Below are 17,726 nucleotides of genomic sequence, written 5' to 3' on the forward strand. Positions count from 1 at the left end.
CTAAACTGACAGATCTTTCTGCTTGTAAAGCCACAATACATGCCTGCAGAACATTGGCTCTCTTCCAACTTGCTGGTTGTGTTAGGCATATCCACTGTAGAGGCATCACAAAATAATTTTTAGTCTAAAGAGTTAATTGAAGCAGTGTGAAGCAGTTAATTTGTCATGTGGCTTTCAGGAGCAGAGACAAGACAATTATGGACCAGGTTTTCATGGGAATGTGAGTGCTCTGTGGACATTCAATTTCTGGCAGTGCCCGGATGTGCAACTCTCATTCCTAACATTGGTCAGTAGAGAAGAGTGGGCAACGTGTGAATCACATGGGAGGGAACCCAAATTCACCAGGACCATTTCAGCTTCATGTTAAGTTAATATAGAATCCACTTTTTTGCTGTTGTAAGGGTCATAATCTGCAGTGTGGAATTTGCAAAAGGATTGTGTAGACATAAACAATCAAAATGGGTGGACAAAGTCCGTTTAATCTCCCTAAGCTAATGTTTTCAAAACTCGTGTTCTTTAAATTGTCAAACTAAAAGCTGCCAGGGATGTAAAAAATAGCCCTGTGGAACTGCTTCGATTGACAATCCAGTTGGTGGAACATCTTTTTGTGAAATTTTATTGCAATTTTTTATTAATATCTCCCTATTAATTGTGAATGCCTGGCTGGTTTCAAAAGGGACAGCTTCTTTAAGTTGTTCACATGAACAGCTTAAAGAAGATGTTAAAAGAGTTGATGTTTGAAGAGATGTTTGCTTATAAGTGATTGCCCTGTGAGCATATTTTATGCTTTCAAGAATAGGAGTTTATTCCACCACTAACTGTGTGTGAGTCAGAGTAGTTTAGATTTTTGGACATATATTTTTTTTTCATCTATATAAATCCTGAGATCTTACCATGGTAGATATTAGGTGAGCTAGCATGGGGCCATAGAAAGGGGCATGAGTTTGCACTGATTTGTCATGGAGAATGTGAGAGTCATGGAATATGTGTGCATGGGGGATGAGGGGATGTGAGAGATGAGGAATTGATGGTCTAAAATCTTATAAAACAACTATACAAATTTGCACAATATTGAGGAAGGCCATGTAACTTGTCTCCCCTCCCTCATGTCTTCCTAACATCTACTTCTAGATTTTGCTTGACTTCATCCTGAACTACCCCAGAAGTGATAATCTTGTGATTCAGGCCTTTCTTACTCTGAAAGATCTGGTGAGTTGCAACATTTCCAACTCACTCTGGCCCTGTGTCTCAGAGGTAATCTGTTCATTTTAAAACTTTTTTATCTAACATTTGTGTATTGCCAACAGTGCAAGAAAGTCATGACTGATTAATGTTCTGATGAAGAGTTACCGGACTAGAAATGTTAACATTGCTTTCTTCCCACAGATGCTGCCAGACCTGCTGAGTTTCTCCAGCAATTTCCGTTTTTGTTTCAGATTTTCAGCATCTGCAGTTCTTTGCCCTGCGCAAAGGGCAAGCTGGCAAAATTAACAAGCTGGCAAAAAGGTTGAATTGAATCAAGGCTTTTGGATAACGGATAAGTCCTTACCTGTGATGTAAAAGTTAATTCTTCTGTGGTCTTCACCATGATCATTTGTAGCAATGCAGTAGTAAATCCCTGACACCTTGGCTTCAGCCACAGTTAGAGTGCTTACAGTCTAAAACAACAGAAAGAGGTTTCACACATTAGATGAATACAGGAAATGCACTCTTTAAAATGTCAATAAAATTGATGTCATGTCTTATGTTAATGGAAGACAATTGGATGGCAGAGATCCTGCCAAGTCGATGCACTATTGTGGGATCTTTTAAAATTTCAGTGGAAGTAGATGTATGAGAAAAGGGTGATTTGCAGTCAGAAACCAGCTCAGAGAACCCTAGATGTGTAAGAATATTCAGGACTAGATAAGAAGGAAAAGAGAAGCCTCTAACAAATACAAAGGGAACAAATCAACAGAATCTGAATGGTGTGTGAAACATGGGGTAGGGGGGAGGGGCTTAAGAAAACAGTTAGGAGTGTAAAGAGGGGGTATGAAAAAACACTGAGAGTTAATATTAGTGAGAATCCCAAAATATTCTACAAATATATCCAGCGGAAAGAAGATAGCCAGGGAAAGAGTAGTGTCTATTGGAGACCAATCTGCAAGTGAAGCTGGAGGACTTTAACAGGATATTAAATGAGTACTTCACATCTGTCTTCACACTGGTGAAGGAGGATGCAAGTACAGAATTTGGGAAGCAAGATGTGAAGTTCTTGAGTAGCTTTATATAGTGAGTGAATAGTTATTGACGGTTTTGACAGACTTAAAAGTAGACAAATCCCCAGATCTGAATGAGTTATATCCCAAGTTGCTGTGGGACGTGAGGGAGAAAATTATAGTGTTTCTGATCCAAATTTTCAATTCCTCTCTGGCCACAGGGAAGGTGTCAGAGATTTAGAGGACAGCTAATGTGGTTCTACTTTTCATCAAGGGTGGCAGAGATAAACCAAAGAATTACAGATCAGTGAGTCTTACATCAGTGGTGGGGTACTACTGGAGAAAATTCTGAAGGAAAGAATTAATCTCTATTTGAAGGTTTGATCAGAGACAGTCAGCATAGCTTTGTCAAAGGGAGTTCAGACTTTACAAATTAGATTTTTTTTAGATGACCAGGTGTGTAGAAGATAAAGAAGGTAAAAAGTGCCTGGGATTCCAGGTAACTTGGCAAGTTGGATCCAAAATTGGCTTGCTGATAGTAGACAGAAGGTGGTAGAGAAAGGCTGTTTGCTTGACAGCAGCCCTATGATGTAGCATACAGATTAGTGTTGTTCTCTTATTGTTTGTGATATGAATAAAAATAAAATGGTAGATTTATGATAAGTAAGTTTGTGGATGGCATAAAAGTTGGTCAGCTGATTGACAGTGAAGGAGGTGGTCTTACGTTACAGGAAGGTGGTGGGGATCTGGAACTCACTGCCTGTAAGAGAGGTAAAGGCAGAAACCCTCATCATATTTAAGAAATATTTTGATGTTACTCCTGCAATGCCACAGTATACATGGCTCTGTGCCAAATGCTGGAAGTGGGATTAGAATGGTTTGGTGTTATTTTGTCTGGTGTAGAATTAATGGTTCAAAGGGCCTTTTTCTTTGCTGTATGCCTCTATGACTCTAACTCTATGAAGATATGAAAAGATTGGTCAGATGGGCAGATCAGTGGCAGATGGAATCTAATCCTAATGACTGTGAAGTGTTGCACTTTGGGAGAAATAACATTGAATAACTCTACTCAGTGAATGGCAGGATGTTAGGAAGTTCAGAGGAACAGAGGGATGCATGAAGGTGTCAGGCAGATTAATAGATTATTTAAGAAGGCACATAGGATACTTAAAATTATTATTTGACACATCGACGAAAAGAACAGGGAGATTATGTCGGAACTGTACAAAACTTTGGTTTGGCCACAGCTAGTACACTATGTGCAGTTCTGGTCACCACTCTATAAGAAGGATGTGATTGGACTGCAGAGGGGTGGAGCAAATTCACCAGCTGTTGCCTGGTGTGGAGCTGTTTACCTCTGAAGAGAGGCTGGATAAGCTCTGGTTGTTGTTGTTTAGTGCAGTGGGGCTGAGTGGGGCCCTTATTGAGGTGTATAAGATTATGAGGGGCGTGGAGAGGGTGGATAGGAAGTAGCTGCTACCCCCTACCCCAAGGTGAAGAGTCAATAACAAGCAGGCATAACTTTAAAGCAAATAGCTGGAGTGTTAGAAGTGATTTGAGGATTTTTGTTTTACCCAGAGGTTGGTGGGAGTGCATTGCATGGGAGGGTGGTTCAATTGGAAGCCTACTAACCTTTAACTAGTCCTTGGATGAGCACTTGAAATGTCATAACATTCAGGAATATGGGCCAAATCCTGCAAGGTGTGACTAGCGTAAGTTTGGAGTAGTTTTTGTCTACTTGATAGAAGGGTCCCTTCTGTAGCGTATGCTTCTATGATTCTACAATTTGGCAATCATTGCACAGGAGGCAATTCCCATCTAACACCTCCCTTCTGCACAAAAAGGACATCTATCTAATGCCAATTGCTTGAGTATATGTGTGAATAGTGGACAGAAACAAAACCAGGCTAAATTCTCATGTTACCAATGGTGAGAATGACATATTGACAAGGATCATATGTGAAGAATGGCATTTTTGGCTGCCAAGAAATGCATCATGTGTAACAAGCTAGGGGTCAATGCATTCAAAATTGAGGACAAGAAATAACTGGAGAGAGGAAATGTTGTACTTCATTCTGATAATTTGAATACCTTCAAGGATCTTTTGAACATTGAGGCAGACAGAAACACCCCACCATCTGTGCAATGTTATCATTATGCAAAGTGTGTAACCTGCTATTAGATTCATTCTTTTAAAAGACAGTTTGCTTAAGTCAGTAAATAGATTGGCCAAATTTAGTGGAGTATGCCCCACAGAAGGACTGAGTAAAAAGGGTGTAATTACTTTGTAAAACATCCATTAATAAAGCACATTAAAGATAGTAAAACCTCAACATTAATTAACATCAACCAAAGGCCTTAACATGAACATTTTTAAAATAAAGTTGACATAATATCCTATGAGGACGCCTGTAGGATTGACAACCGAAATTCTTTGCCAAAGAGAATTCTTTAAGAGCATGCCTTCTATTATGAGATATTTGTGGTAAAGCAGGAAGGCTTAGGGAGACACTTGCAAAACTTCGGGTCATAAGGCGTAGCCACCAATGGTGGAGCACGTGGAATAAAGATAAACATAAACAGTGTGACAACCTTAAATGCATCATATTTAAACCAACACAAGTTGGTTAAGTTAAAATGCTAAAGTCCATGATTAAAGAGGAAATAGCAGGTCATTTAAAAATACTTAACACAACCAAACAGAGCTAACATGATTTTGAGAAGGGGAACACATGCTCGACAAATTTATGGAGTGTTTTGAGGATATAACAGGCAGAATTGACAAAGGAGAGTCAGTATATGTACTTGGATTTGCAGAATTCGTTCAATAAGATGCCATATAAGAGGTTATTGCACAAGATCATTCATAGTATTTGGGATAATGCGTTAACATAGATTGTGGATTAGTTAACACACAAAAGACACACAGTCAGGATTAATGGATCTTTTTCAGGTGGGAAATTGGAATGATACAAGGATCAATCTGAGGACAGTAATTATTTATGATCCATATTAATAGCTTGGTGAAGGAGGCAGAGTGTAATGTATCCAAATTTTTTGATGATTCAAAAAATAAGTGGGTGTTATGACAGAATAAATCTGCAAGCGGGTGTAGGTAGGTTACATAAGGGGACAAAAACGTGGTAGATGGAGTTTAACATAGGAAAGTATGAGGTGATGTACTGTGGTAAGGAGAATCAAAGGCAGATGATTAATTCCAAAAAGACACAGCACGGAGGAATCTGGAAACACAAAATGTTAGCTGCAGATGCAGTAAATAATTGAGAAGGAAAATGGAATTCTGACCTTTACGGGTTGGGGTTGGATTTAAAAAAAAAGAGAGAATTCTTGATATAACTGTACAGAGTGTTGGTGAGGTTGCACTTGGAGTACTGTGTACAGTTTTGGTCCCTGTATTTGAAAAGGATTTACTGGCCTTGGAAGCAGCTGAAAAGAAAGTTATGAAGCTGATTTCCAGAAAGAAAGGCTTGATTAATCAAGAATAGCTAAACAGATTGGTTCTATGTTCATAACGATTTAGGAGAATGTGAGGGGTGATCTTATTGAAACGTACAAGATTCTGAAGAAGGTTGACAGGGTGGATTTTGAAGATATTTCCACTAGTTAGGGAATATCAAACTAGGGGACACAGTTACAAAATAAGAGGCATTATTTAAATCTGGAGTATGAAGCAACTTTTTTCTCTCAAAGAAAAGTGAATGTCTGGAATTTTGTACCCCAGAGAATTCTGGAAATTAGATCACTGAATGTATTCAAAGAAGAGATAGGTGGATTTTAGAATTATCAAGGAGGTGAGGGTTATGAGGTGTTGGCATGAAACTGGAGCTGAAACTGTACAAATCAGCCAAAGTCTTATTAGGATGTCAGGGTAGGTTTGAGGGTCTGAATAGCCTACTCCTGTTGCTATTTCTTATGTTCTGGCATTCTTAAAATGCAATTATTTCTGGTGACTAACAGCAAAAGTTCTGCAGATTCGACAAAGGTATACAAAACATGCTTTGATCAATTTCTTAAAGTCAAGTGACTGAAAGTCTTTTGCCCTCACTTTCTACCTTTTGTAGAAAACTGTGTCCCATATTAAATAGAACTGCTTGCAGGCACTGCAGACTGATCTTATATTAGGTGCTGACCCACAAAAAGTGCTTAGTGTAAATGGCAAGAACCAGTTTAATTTGGGCTTAGTTTAAGTATCAAGAGACAAAGTTCTTTTTGCTGGCTTGCACAGGCTGCCTTTTACAACTAATAATTAAATGGCTCTCTGCACTGAAGTCAGAAACTAAGTACCGTCATGTCTTTGGAAAATAATCAGTTTAGTCCATCCTCAACTATCAAGTAATTTTCTGATGTGAACTCCTCTGTTCTTGGTTTATAATGAGATCACTATTGTTCCATAACACCATCAATCTTCAAGGAAAAAAATACTCCAATTGTATTCAATTTCTTTATCAGTATGATTGCTTAATGTTTGCAAAAAATTCACAATAAAATGCATACTATCATTAAAAGGTACCTGTAAACTTGTGTGTGTGACAGAAATTTCTGAACAGAGGATGAATAACAGTTTCACAAACAGTCATGAGAGAAAGATCTTCGAGTCATAGTGACATAGGGCGATTGGAGCTCAGTTATTAAAACCAGTTTGTAAATGGTTTCAAAATTGTTTTATATCCTTGTCTCAGTGACTTGGCTAAATGAATTAATCTTCTTTAAAAACACCTCAGAATTCTATTGTGGGAATTTTTGTTCTCTCCAAGGTGCCTCATGGTAGGGTTCTGGGGAGAGTTGCTGAACAAAGAGACCTTGGGGAGCAGGTTCATAGTTCCTTGAAGTTGGAATTACAGATAGGTAGGATATTGAAGAAGGTGTTCAGTACACTTGCCTTTATTGGTCAGTGCATTGAGTACAGGAGTTGGGATGTCATGTTGTGGCTATACAGGACATTGGTTAAGCCACTTTTGGAATATTGTGTTCAGTTCTGGTCTCCCTGCTATAGGAAAGATGTTAAACTTGAAATGATGCAGAACAAATTTACAAGGAATTTGCCAGGATAGGAGAATTTGAGCCTCAGGGAGAGACTGAATAGGCTGGGCTACTTTCCCTGGAGTGGTGGAGGTTGAAGAGTCATCTTATAAAGGTTTATAAAATCATGAAGGGCTTGGATAGGGTGAGTTGCCAACATTTTTCTCCCCAGGCATAATTCTAAGGCAAGAGGGGAAAGATATAAAAGGGACCTAAGGGGCAACTTTTCACACAGAAAGTGGTGCGTATATGGAATGAACTGCCAGAGGAAGTGGTGGAGGCTGGTATAATTACAATATTTAAAAGATATCTGAGTGGTTACATGAATAGGAAGAGTTTAGAGGAAAATGGGCCAAATGCTGGCAAATGAGACAAAATTAATTTAGGATATCTAGTCAGCATGGACGAGTTGGACTGAAAAGTCCGTTTTCGTGCTGTACATGTCTATGACTTAATGGTATCATTGGAAATTCACCCACTGTGGCCTTTCATTCCAGAGAATAGGAACCAGCCCATCAATGGATTGGAGATGGATGTGACATTTCTTTCATTCCAAAAATGTGGACAAACAAACACTGGCATTAAAATTCATCCTGCCCATATCCAGTTGACTTATATGATTAGTTGATACGCAGTTTGGATGGAGTTTGTTAACCTTGAATTTCCGAGAAGAAAATGATTTAGAATATTGGATAACTCAATGAATCTTAATTTCAAAAATGTGATGTTGGAAGGAAGGGGGAATGCAAATACGATGCATTTAAAATGTAAGAGGAACAGATAGGAAAATTCACATTACCACAGTGATATTTATAAGAATATTTGAGATTGAGAGAATTTGAAGTTTAGAGGTAAGGAAAGGATCATTCTTTTTACTGACAATCTTTCCTAAATTCTCTATCAGAATGTTATAGAACACATAGAGGTAAATCATGCAGGCACCTTGCACAGCTAAAATTCATCTGTCTAATGTTAATAGGGCAGAGTTTCCACTCTGCTAAACCGGTTCTTCCAGTGTAATACGCTTGTACTGTGTGAAGCTCTCACAGAGAGAACACTGAATTTAAGTGCATATCATGCAGAGTGCCCATTGAGTTATTGGGTCTTTCACTTAACTTTAAAAATGTTGTGCTGAAAGCCATCCTCACGGACAAGATTGGCCATAGCCCCAAGATGAATGAATCACTATTTGGAGATTCTGCTAATTGCACTGCAGAGCTTCAAGAGCCCCAAATGTTTAAGCTGGGCACAAGGACAATGCTCAGACCATTTTAAAAGCATTTGAATTACTTTTGTTTACTTAGAGATGGACAACATTATAATGAGCAAATGATTCTGATTACCTTTTAAGTCATTTTCAGTAAATGCGAGTTTAACAGCGGGTGAAGTAGAAACAGAGAAAATAAGAGCAGGAGGATATTTGGCTCTTCAGACCGACTCTACCATTCAATGTGATCAAGGCTGATCATCCAAGTCAGTACCCTAGTCCCACTTTCTCCTTATTCCCTTTGATTTCTTTAGCTCCAAGAAACATATTTAACTCCTTCTTAAAAATATTCAACTGCTTTCTGTGGCAGAGAATTCCACAGACTCACCCCTGCGTGAGTGAATAAATTCCTTCTCATTTCTGTCCTGAACAGCCTATCCCATATCCTTAGACTGTGTCCCCTGGTTCTGGATTGACTTTGTGATTAAATATTCACTATTTGGTAATTAAAACACTTTAGCTGTGTTAATCAAATAGCACCACATTACCTTAACTTTTTAAGCTGTCAAGGATTTTCTTTAAGCAAAATACATTTTTTTAAGAACCGAGGTTTTAAAATGTTGAACGATTATGCTGATTTTCCAATCTGATATGCGAAAATGTTTGAAATAAAAGTCAACACAACAAAACTTTTGTCAAATGAGTGCAATTGCTTTTTAAATTTGTGGCTACTTTGCCATTTATGTCCAAAGTAGAAACTAAATCCTAGTTTAATTTACTCTTTCAAATGGTTTTACACACAGATTGTGTACAGTATTGATTGCAGAAGCTGTGAATCAATCAAAAACTGGGGTCAGAATGCTAAGGCTGGTAGTATGGCATTTAAGTGTTCTAGGCTATGAGTTGATGATGGAATTTGATTAAAAGAGAAAAGGTAAATATTGACTCAAATAATATTCTTGAAGTATACATTTCAATCACACTCAACAAAAAATGTTTGGCATGAGATGCCAGAATTGGCATATATTTCCACACAAACATTAATCCATCTTTATCTTTAAACCTGCTGTGCATTTTGTGCAATATGTGATATTGATTTATATAGTATCTCAAAGGACCAAAGAAACTACATAAATGTGACTCACCAACTGTGCAAACCACATGTTTCACATATAAATCTCTGTGTTTCCTTCCTTATGCAACATAATTAATGGCTTACAAATGTTCCTGGAGTTATTCAAAATATTTCGGTGACATTTTGAGATAACTAATACAATCGTACCTGTTGAGTCAATCTTTCAGAAGTTTTGATTTTGGATTGTTCGCTATATTTTAAAGATATGTAAATTAACATGGAATTCAAAACATTCAAGTTATAGGTATTGAAATTCTTCAATTTGGAGTGGTGTATTGGTAATATCACTGGACTGGCAATCTAGAAAGCCCAGACTAATGATCTGGGGACATGAGTTTGAATTGACCATGGCAAATGTTGAAATTTGAATCTTAAAACAATTTTGGAATTTAAAGGAGATGGCATATTCACTGACAATTGTTGTAAAAACATATCTGGTTTACAGTTAAAAATCACACAACACCAGATGAGAGTCCAACAGGTATAATTGGAAGCACACTAGCTTTCAGAGCGCCGCTCCTTCATTAGATGATTGTGGAGGACACAATTGTAAGGCACAGAATTTATAACAAAAATTTACAGTGTGACGTAACTGAAATTATACATTGAAAAATACCTTGATTGTCTGTTAAGTCTTTCATCTGTTACAATGCCATGATGGTTTCACTTCTTTCATGTGTAAATCACAAAACTTTTTTTAGAAGTTACATTCTCAGGTTAACTATACAATTGGTGTTAGCCAGACAATATGTTGAAGGTGTTAGCCCCCTGTGTTCTTTGCCTGTGTCATAATGTTTAGACTGATTCTAATCTAAAAAGTGAGATAACAGAGTCTTACATGAATACATGCAGTTTTTGAGCAAAGTACAATGTAACTCTGCAAGTACAAATTCACCCCACAAATGTATATGTATATATGTGCATGTGGGTCTTTGTGTCTGTGTGTGTGTGTCTGTTTATCTGTCTGTCTGGGCTGGGTAGTTGTGAATGTGAGAGAGAGTATATATGTGTGTTTGTGGGTGTCTGTGTGCATCTGTGTATACGTGTGTCCGTGTGTATGCGTGTGTACAGGAATGCCTCTGTGTGTGTGTATGTGTATGTGTGTGTATGTCTGTAGGAGTGTGTGTGTGTGTGTGTGTGTATACGTGTGTGCGTGCGTGTCTGGGGTGGGGGGTTGTGAGTGTCTGTGAGAGAGAGTTTATATGTGTGTGTGAGTGTAGAGTGGTCTAAGTCTGTGAGAGGATGCATGTGTGAGTGTGGGAGTGTGTGTGTGTGCGTGTCTGTGTACACGTGTGTTAATGTGCATGTGTGTATATAGGAGTGTGTGTGTGTGTGTGTGTGTGTGTGTGTGTGTGTGTGTGTATAGTGCAATGGTGGTCACCTGTAGTGTGACATGAACCCAAGGTCCCGTTGAGGCCCTCCCTTTGCGTATGGAACTTAGCTATCAGCCTCTGCTCGGCCATTTTTCGCTGCTGCTTGTCCCGAAGTCTGCCTTGGAGGATGGTCACCCGAAGGTCCGAGGTCGAATGTCCTGAACCGCTGAAGTGTTCCCCAACTGGGATGGAACACTCCTGTCTGTTGATTGTTGTGCGGTGCCCATTCATCCGTTGCTGTAGCCTTTGCTCAGTTTCCCTAATATACATGCCTCAGGGTATCCTTGCCTGGAAGGGCCTCAACTGGGACCTTGGGTTCATGTCACACTACAGGTGACCACCATTGCACTATACACACACACACACACACACACACACCACTTCATAGACATAAGACTCTCTACATTCACATACACACATTTGTGGGGTGAATTTGTACTTGCAGAGTTACATTGTACTTTGCTCAAAAACTGCATGAATTCATGCAAGACTCTGTTATCTCACTTTTTAGATTAGAATCAGTCTAAACATTATGACACAGGCAAAGAACACAGGGTGCTAACACCTTCAACATATTGTCTGGCTAACACCAATTGTATAGTTAACCTGAGAATGTAACTTTTAAAAAAGATTTGTGATTTACACATGAAAGAAGTGAAACTATCATGGTATTCTAACAGCTGAAAGACTCAACAGACAATCAAGGTATTTTTCAATGTATAATTTCAGTTACATCACACTGTAAACTTTTGCTATAAATTCTGTGCCTTACAATTGTGACCTCCACAGCCACCTGATGATGGAGCGGTGCTCCGAAAGCTAGTGCTTCCAATTAAAACTGTTGGACTATAACCTGGTGTTGTGTGATTTTTAACTTTGTACACCCCAGTCCAACACCAGCATCTCCAAATCATATCTGGTTCACATTAGGAAAGTAAATATGCCATACTTATGTGGCCTACATGTAATTGTAGACCCACACTGTTAAATGAAGTGGTTAGCTCCACTCAGTGTATCAAGCCATTTAGAACTGTGATATCTAAGGACTTCAATTGTTCACAAATGTGACTCACCAGTACATTCTCCAGGGAAATTAGTGATGGGCAATAAATGCTGGCCTAGCAAATGATTCTCAAATAAGATGAGCAAATAAAGGAAAAGCAAGATGACCTATTTAGGAGTATCATTTCATACAAATACTGAGGGTCAATTATCTTATTTGCAACCCAGTAACAAGATGACCTTCATTCATGTTAAAACATTAGGAGATAAGTTCTGAATTTTAAAAAAATGAGAAAAGAGTTAATTGGCTTTATTGACAGGCCTATGAATGAATTACTGACAAAAAAATTAGCATTGCAGGTCTTCGCCCGGCTAAGATCATGAGAAGAGAACAAAGGACATATGGACAGTTCTGCTTTAAACATGAGACTGTCAGTTAAATCTGAAAGATGGAGCTGAAAGATAAAAAGTAAAAGGGCGATATTTATAATTAGAAATAGTTGGAAAGAAAGACATGCCAAAAACAAGAAAGCTGGGTGTATAATTTATTTTTTTATAGAGAGAAGTGAAATTGAGTTGAGTAAGTGGAATTTGTTTGACTGGAGGTTCACTTGCTGCCTGTGAAATAATCTGTAAAATGGTCCAATCTGTTCACTGGAAAGTTTATCATTTATAATTTTTTTAAGTGACGCCTTCTGTTCTGATGTGCAATATACGTCATGCTATATCTTTCTGATCGAGAAACAATAGTTTTCACCTTGCTACTGGAGGGAAAGAGTCTAGGGTCATAGCAGGCTGGGTGGCAGGAGGAAGATTTTGCCAAATCACCATCACTACCCCCACTCCCAATGGGGAAAATCCAGGTCCATTTTTAAAAGAAATTCTGCCTCAGACTTTCGTGTTTTATGAAACCATGATTGTGCTGGGAGTGGGAAGGTATTTGCAGCCCTTCAGACTATCTCCCTGATGGAAGGAAAACTAGAAAAGAAAGAAACCATGAGAGGAAGAAATAGAAAGAAAGGAAGCCAGGTAAAATCTGTTGAAAATATTTACCAATATGAACAGTGAGAATAGAGTTGCTAGGCTGAATCTGCAGCAGAGGGTGAGGGAACCAACAAGAGGGAAAACCATACTTAACCTCATCCTCATCAATCTACCTGTCACAGATGCATCTGTCCATGACAAACTTGGTAAGAGTGACCACTGCACATTCCTTGTGAAGATAAAATTCCCATCTTCACATTAGGGATGCCTTTATATTATGTGGCTTGGTGAATGGGATAGATTTTGAACTGATCTAGCAAAACTGGGTGTCCAGGAGGTGGTATGGGCCATCAGCAACTGAATTGTACTCAAATACAATCTACAACCTCACATTCCAGCTCCACCATTGCCATCAAGTCAGGTGATCAGCCCTGGGTCAATAACAAATGCAGAGGGGTATATCAGGAGCAGCATCAGGCAGAACTAAAAGTGAAGTTTCAACCTGTTTAGCTGCAACACTGGACTACTTGCATGATAAACAGCATCACCAGCAAATGAAGGAAAAAATTATGCTATTTCACAAACAGTAGATCAGATCTAAGCATTGTGGTCTTGCTGCATCCAGTTGCGAATTCTCATAAGAGGAAGAGGCTTTACAAATATCCCAAACTGCAATGATGGGTGAGCGCAGCACATCAGTGCAAAATATAATGTTGAAGCAGTTACAACAATCTTCAGCCAGGTGTCCAAGTGGATGATCCATCGCGGCCTCTTCGTTTTAGCCTCAACTAACTTGGTCAGTCGTGGTACTGCCAAGCCACACTTGGTGATGGACATTGAAGTTCAGACTACATTCTGCGCACATTACCGTTTCTGCTTCCTGCAAATCATGTCAAACGGGGAAGATTATAGATTCATTAGCTGAAGAATGAGGAGGTGTGAAGGGTTGGGGGAATAGTGCAATGTTGTAATCAGTAGGAAGTTTCCTTGCCCTACATGAAAGATGTCAGTCTTTAGCCAATTTAATTCACTCCTCATGGTATCAAGAAAGGCTGGAGGCACCGGATACTGGCCCTGAAATATTTCAGCAATAAGACTGAAGACCTATGCATCAAAACTTGCTGTGCCCCTGGTCAAGTTGTCCAGTACAGCTACAACAACACTGGCGATTACCAGACAATGTGATAGATTGACCAGAGTTGTCTAACACACAGAAAGCAGGACAAATGCAACCCACCATTCTAGCCTTGGCCATCAAAAAAATGATGGAAAGGGCAATCGACAGCAGCAATCTCTTCACAGTAACCCGCTTGTTGCTGCTTAGTATGGGTTTTGCCAAAGCCAGATAGCTCCTGATCTTGTGACAGCCTTACTTCAAATACAGACAGAAGCGCTGAACTCCAGTAATGAGGTGAGGGTGCCTGCCCTTGACATTAAGTCAAAATTTGAGCAAGTGTAGCATCAAAGCGGTTAAGAATAAAACCAGTCAATAGGAGTCCACTGTTGCAAACATACTGAAAACAAATGAAAATAGTTGTGGTAGTTGGACATCTTGCATCTTGGTTCCAGAACATCTCTGCAGGAGTTCCTTAGGGCAGTGTCCTTAATCCAACCATTTTTAGCACTTTATCAATGATTTTTTCTCTATCATAAATCAGGACGGAGATGTTCACTGATGATTGCACAATGTTCAGTACCATTCATAATACAAGAGCCAAGTATTGACCATGTTCAACAAGTAAAGAATCGAACCATCACTATTTGACATTCAGTGACATTGAATTCCCCATTACCAATGACCTGGAGGCTGTCTTTGATCAGAAACTTAACTGAACTAGCTGTACAAATACAGTAGCTAGAAAAGCAAGTCAGTGGCTAGGAATCTTGCAAAGAGTAACTCATCTGCTGCTTCACCAAAGTCTATTCACCACCTGCCAAGCATACGTCAAGAGTACAATTCAATACTCTCCACTTCCCTGACTTAGTGCACCTCTAGCAGAATTCAAGAAGCTTGACACTATCTGACAATCTGATTGGCACCACACCCATAAACATCCACTCTTTCAATCAGTTACGCACTATAGCAGCAGTGTATACTATCTACAAGATATATTGCAGAAAATTACCAAGGCTCCTTAGGTAACATCTTCCAAACCTATGACCACCGCCACACATGTGGACAAGGTCAGCATGTACATGCAATACCACCATGTGCACATTTTCTTCAAGGCACTCACTACCCAGATGTGGAAATATTTTGCCATTCTTTCTCTGTCACTGGATCAACACCCTGAAACGCTCTCCCTAACAGTTAATGTGTTTATCTAACTAAGTGGACTCAGCAGTTCAAGAAGCTGGATTGCCACCATTTTCTCAAGGGCAATTAGGGATGTGCATTAAGTGGTGAAACCTACATCCAGAATGAATGAAAAAGGTCTTCCTAAGTCTGTAAATCTGGTCATTTTGGCATATGTGGTTGAGTCACTCATCACGTGTGGTTGTCTCTGCAGTTTCGGTGCAGCTTGCTCAGGAAATGCTTTATGAAGAAACATTTTCAATTGCACCTCCGGAAAAATAATCAGATACCATCCTGATTTCAGTGTGAAGGTTATTCAGAAACTGAAGACCCAAGCTGAAAAATCCAAACATAAACTCCAAGCCTATAAAAACTGTTCATTCACGATAGTCATAAAACCCGATCATAACACAGTCAGGTGTTCCCTCATACACAAGCCCAGGAATTATCTGGAAATCTGTGGTTTTCAAGAAAATTGATAGATGTGGAGAGGACATTTCTTCTTATGGAAGAATTTAGAACTAAGAGTCAATGTTTAAAACCTAGGAGCTAGTCATTTAAAAGAGAAGAGCAAATTGTTTTCTCTAAATATTGTACATCTTTAGGACCCACTTCCAGAAAGGGCCATGGAAGCAGAGACTCTGAATATCTTTAAGGTAAGCAATAGGGTGAAAGATTATCAGGAGTAGGCTGGATATGGACCTACGATTATGATCAGTTCAGCCATGATAGTATTAAATGGGGAAGCAGTCTCAGGGGGCTGAGTGGCCTACTCCTGCTCCTTATTCATTTGTTTGTAATTACCTCATTTTTAAAAATAGCTTCCAATGTCTTTTGAAATGCAATCCTGGCATCCCTGCAGTTTTTCAATCTCAAGTGCACAAAAAGTATTAAATATGAAGTGTCTTCATAACAAGTTAATCGAATTAGATACAAGAAGAGTTTACAGTCAGAAATGGTATCAGTCTGCTTTCAAAGGCTGAAGTATGCAGTTTTTGAAATCAAGTTATCTTGTTTCAGATCAAAGAAGGTTTTAACACTGGCACTTGAGATCTATTTTCAATTAATTTAGAATGGTTTTGGAATTGATGGATGGAAAGTTTATCTGCTTTGTCAAGGATTGTCAAACCCAATATCCTACTGCTTTTGAGGTAGAGAAACATACAGAGACTTCAAACTTATACTTAGTCTTGTCGAGTTTGGAAAAAGTGTTGGTTAAGCCTTCAGTGCTCTAAATTAAGTAATGTTTGTGGTTGAACTGTCCCAAGTTGAAGAATGAACAAAAGTTGCTTATGGTAGCAAATACCTGATTAAAATATTCAGTAATTGATTCCTTACGTCCAGGTGAGAAATGATGGAATGGCTGACTGCTTTTCCCACACCTTATTTAACTGGAATAGTTTTGTTTAAATGAAGAGTATGCTTGTTTCTACAGTGAGTATTTAATTCTTTAAGTGTTGTGTTGGAAAAGAGTCATTTGTATTGTGCTCAACACCTGATTTAAATGAAAATAATAAAAGTGCTCCGACTCAGAAATGCATACGTTAAAGAGTTCACACTCTCTCTCTTTCACACATATAAGTATCAAAGTGGAGGATAAATTAATGAAAACATAGGTTATCTATGGGTTTAGTAGATTGATGCCTTGAGTGGTTTAAAATTGGGCTCAAGTGTCGTTTTGCATTAGATGAGTTGCAGATGTTGTTGGGGGATTTATATCTTTTTATCTTCTGGAGTGAACAGCTGAATTTGATTCTTAAAACACTGCCTGAGGTGCGAGAATGGCCAAGGAAGGGAAGGGTCGAGCTTCCAGGATTGATTGTGAGAGAGAGAGAACAATGACTCAGGGACCTTCCTGTTTGGCATCTCTTCTGATCTGATGAAAAGCAGCTTCTTAAATGTGAGATGGTAAGTGGGCTTTGTCACGTGATTTCCTCTCAACTAATAATTACTCAAACATGGCCATAACAAGTTGATTCCAGGTCTGTGGTTTAGTTGCACTTAGGTTTGAGTTGGAAGAGTTCTCTCCGTACCCAAGATTCATTGCCCATAGTGATTACATCTAATGACTTGTTCCACAGCCCAGTTGAATAAGCTGGTACCATCTTGATGTTTTGCGAATGGGTCAGGAGATGTGATTATTTGGATTCCTTTAAAGTGATTGTCTCTGATGAGTTCCTATAGACAGCTTGACTATTATTAATGATCTTGGAATTTTTAGGGTACAATGATGCAAATATATAACTGTCTTAGAAGCTGGTTGTTAAGCCATTTCTAAACAATTGTTGTTGTTCAGTATTTTTAAAAATGATTTCAAACTAATAAATAAACAAAGTCATCTTCAATCGGAAACATGACTTTGTAACAATATCACGTTTCTACTCAACACTGTAAATAAAAAAAAATCTAGGACTACATATGGCCAATGTCACAAAACTCCAGAAGTTGAGCATTGGGGTTTCATCACAGAATTGACTAGAAACTTTCAACC

The 17,726-nt window shown here is 38.7% G+C and overlaps 1 protein-coding gene across 1 annotated transcript in view; it reads right to left on the bottom strand.

Annotated features, from left to right (window-relative positions):
- kdrl (kinase insert domain receptor like) overlaps positions 1-17,726 on the bottom strand; it is a 206,698-nt gene that overhangs the window by 79,181 nt on the left and 109,791 nt on the right. Inside the window, exon 12 of the mRNA XM_060832503.1 lies at positions 1,550-1,658. Within this exon, the coding sequence (XP_060688486.1) occupies positions 1,550-1,658 (109 nt within the window). The remainder of the gene's footprint in view (positions 1-1,549; positions 1,659-17,726) is intronic.

Source organism: Hemiscyllium ocellatum, chromosome 11 (assembly GCF_020745735.1).
Source record: "Hemiscyllium ocellatum isolate sHemOce1 chromosome 11, sHemOce1.pat.X.cur, whole genome shotgun sequence".
NCBI lineage: Eukaryota > Metazoa > Chordata > Chondrichthyes > Orectolobiformes > Hemiscylliidae > Hemiscyllium > Hemiscyllium ocellatum.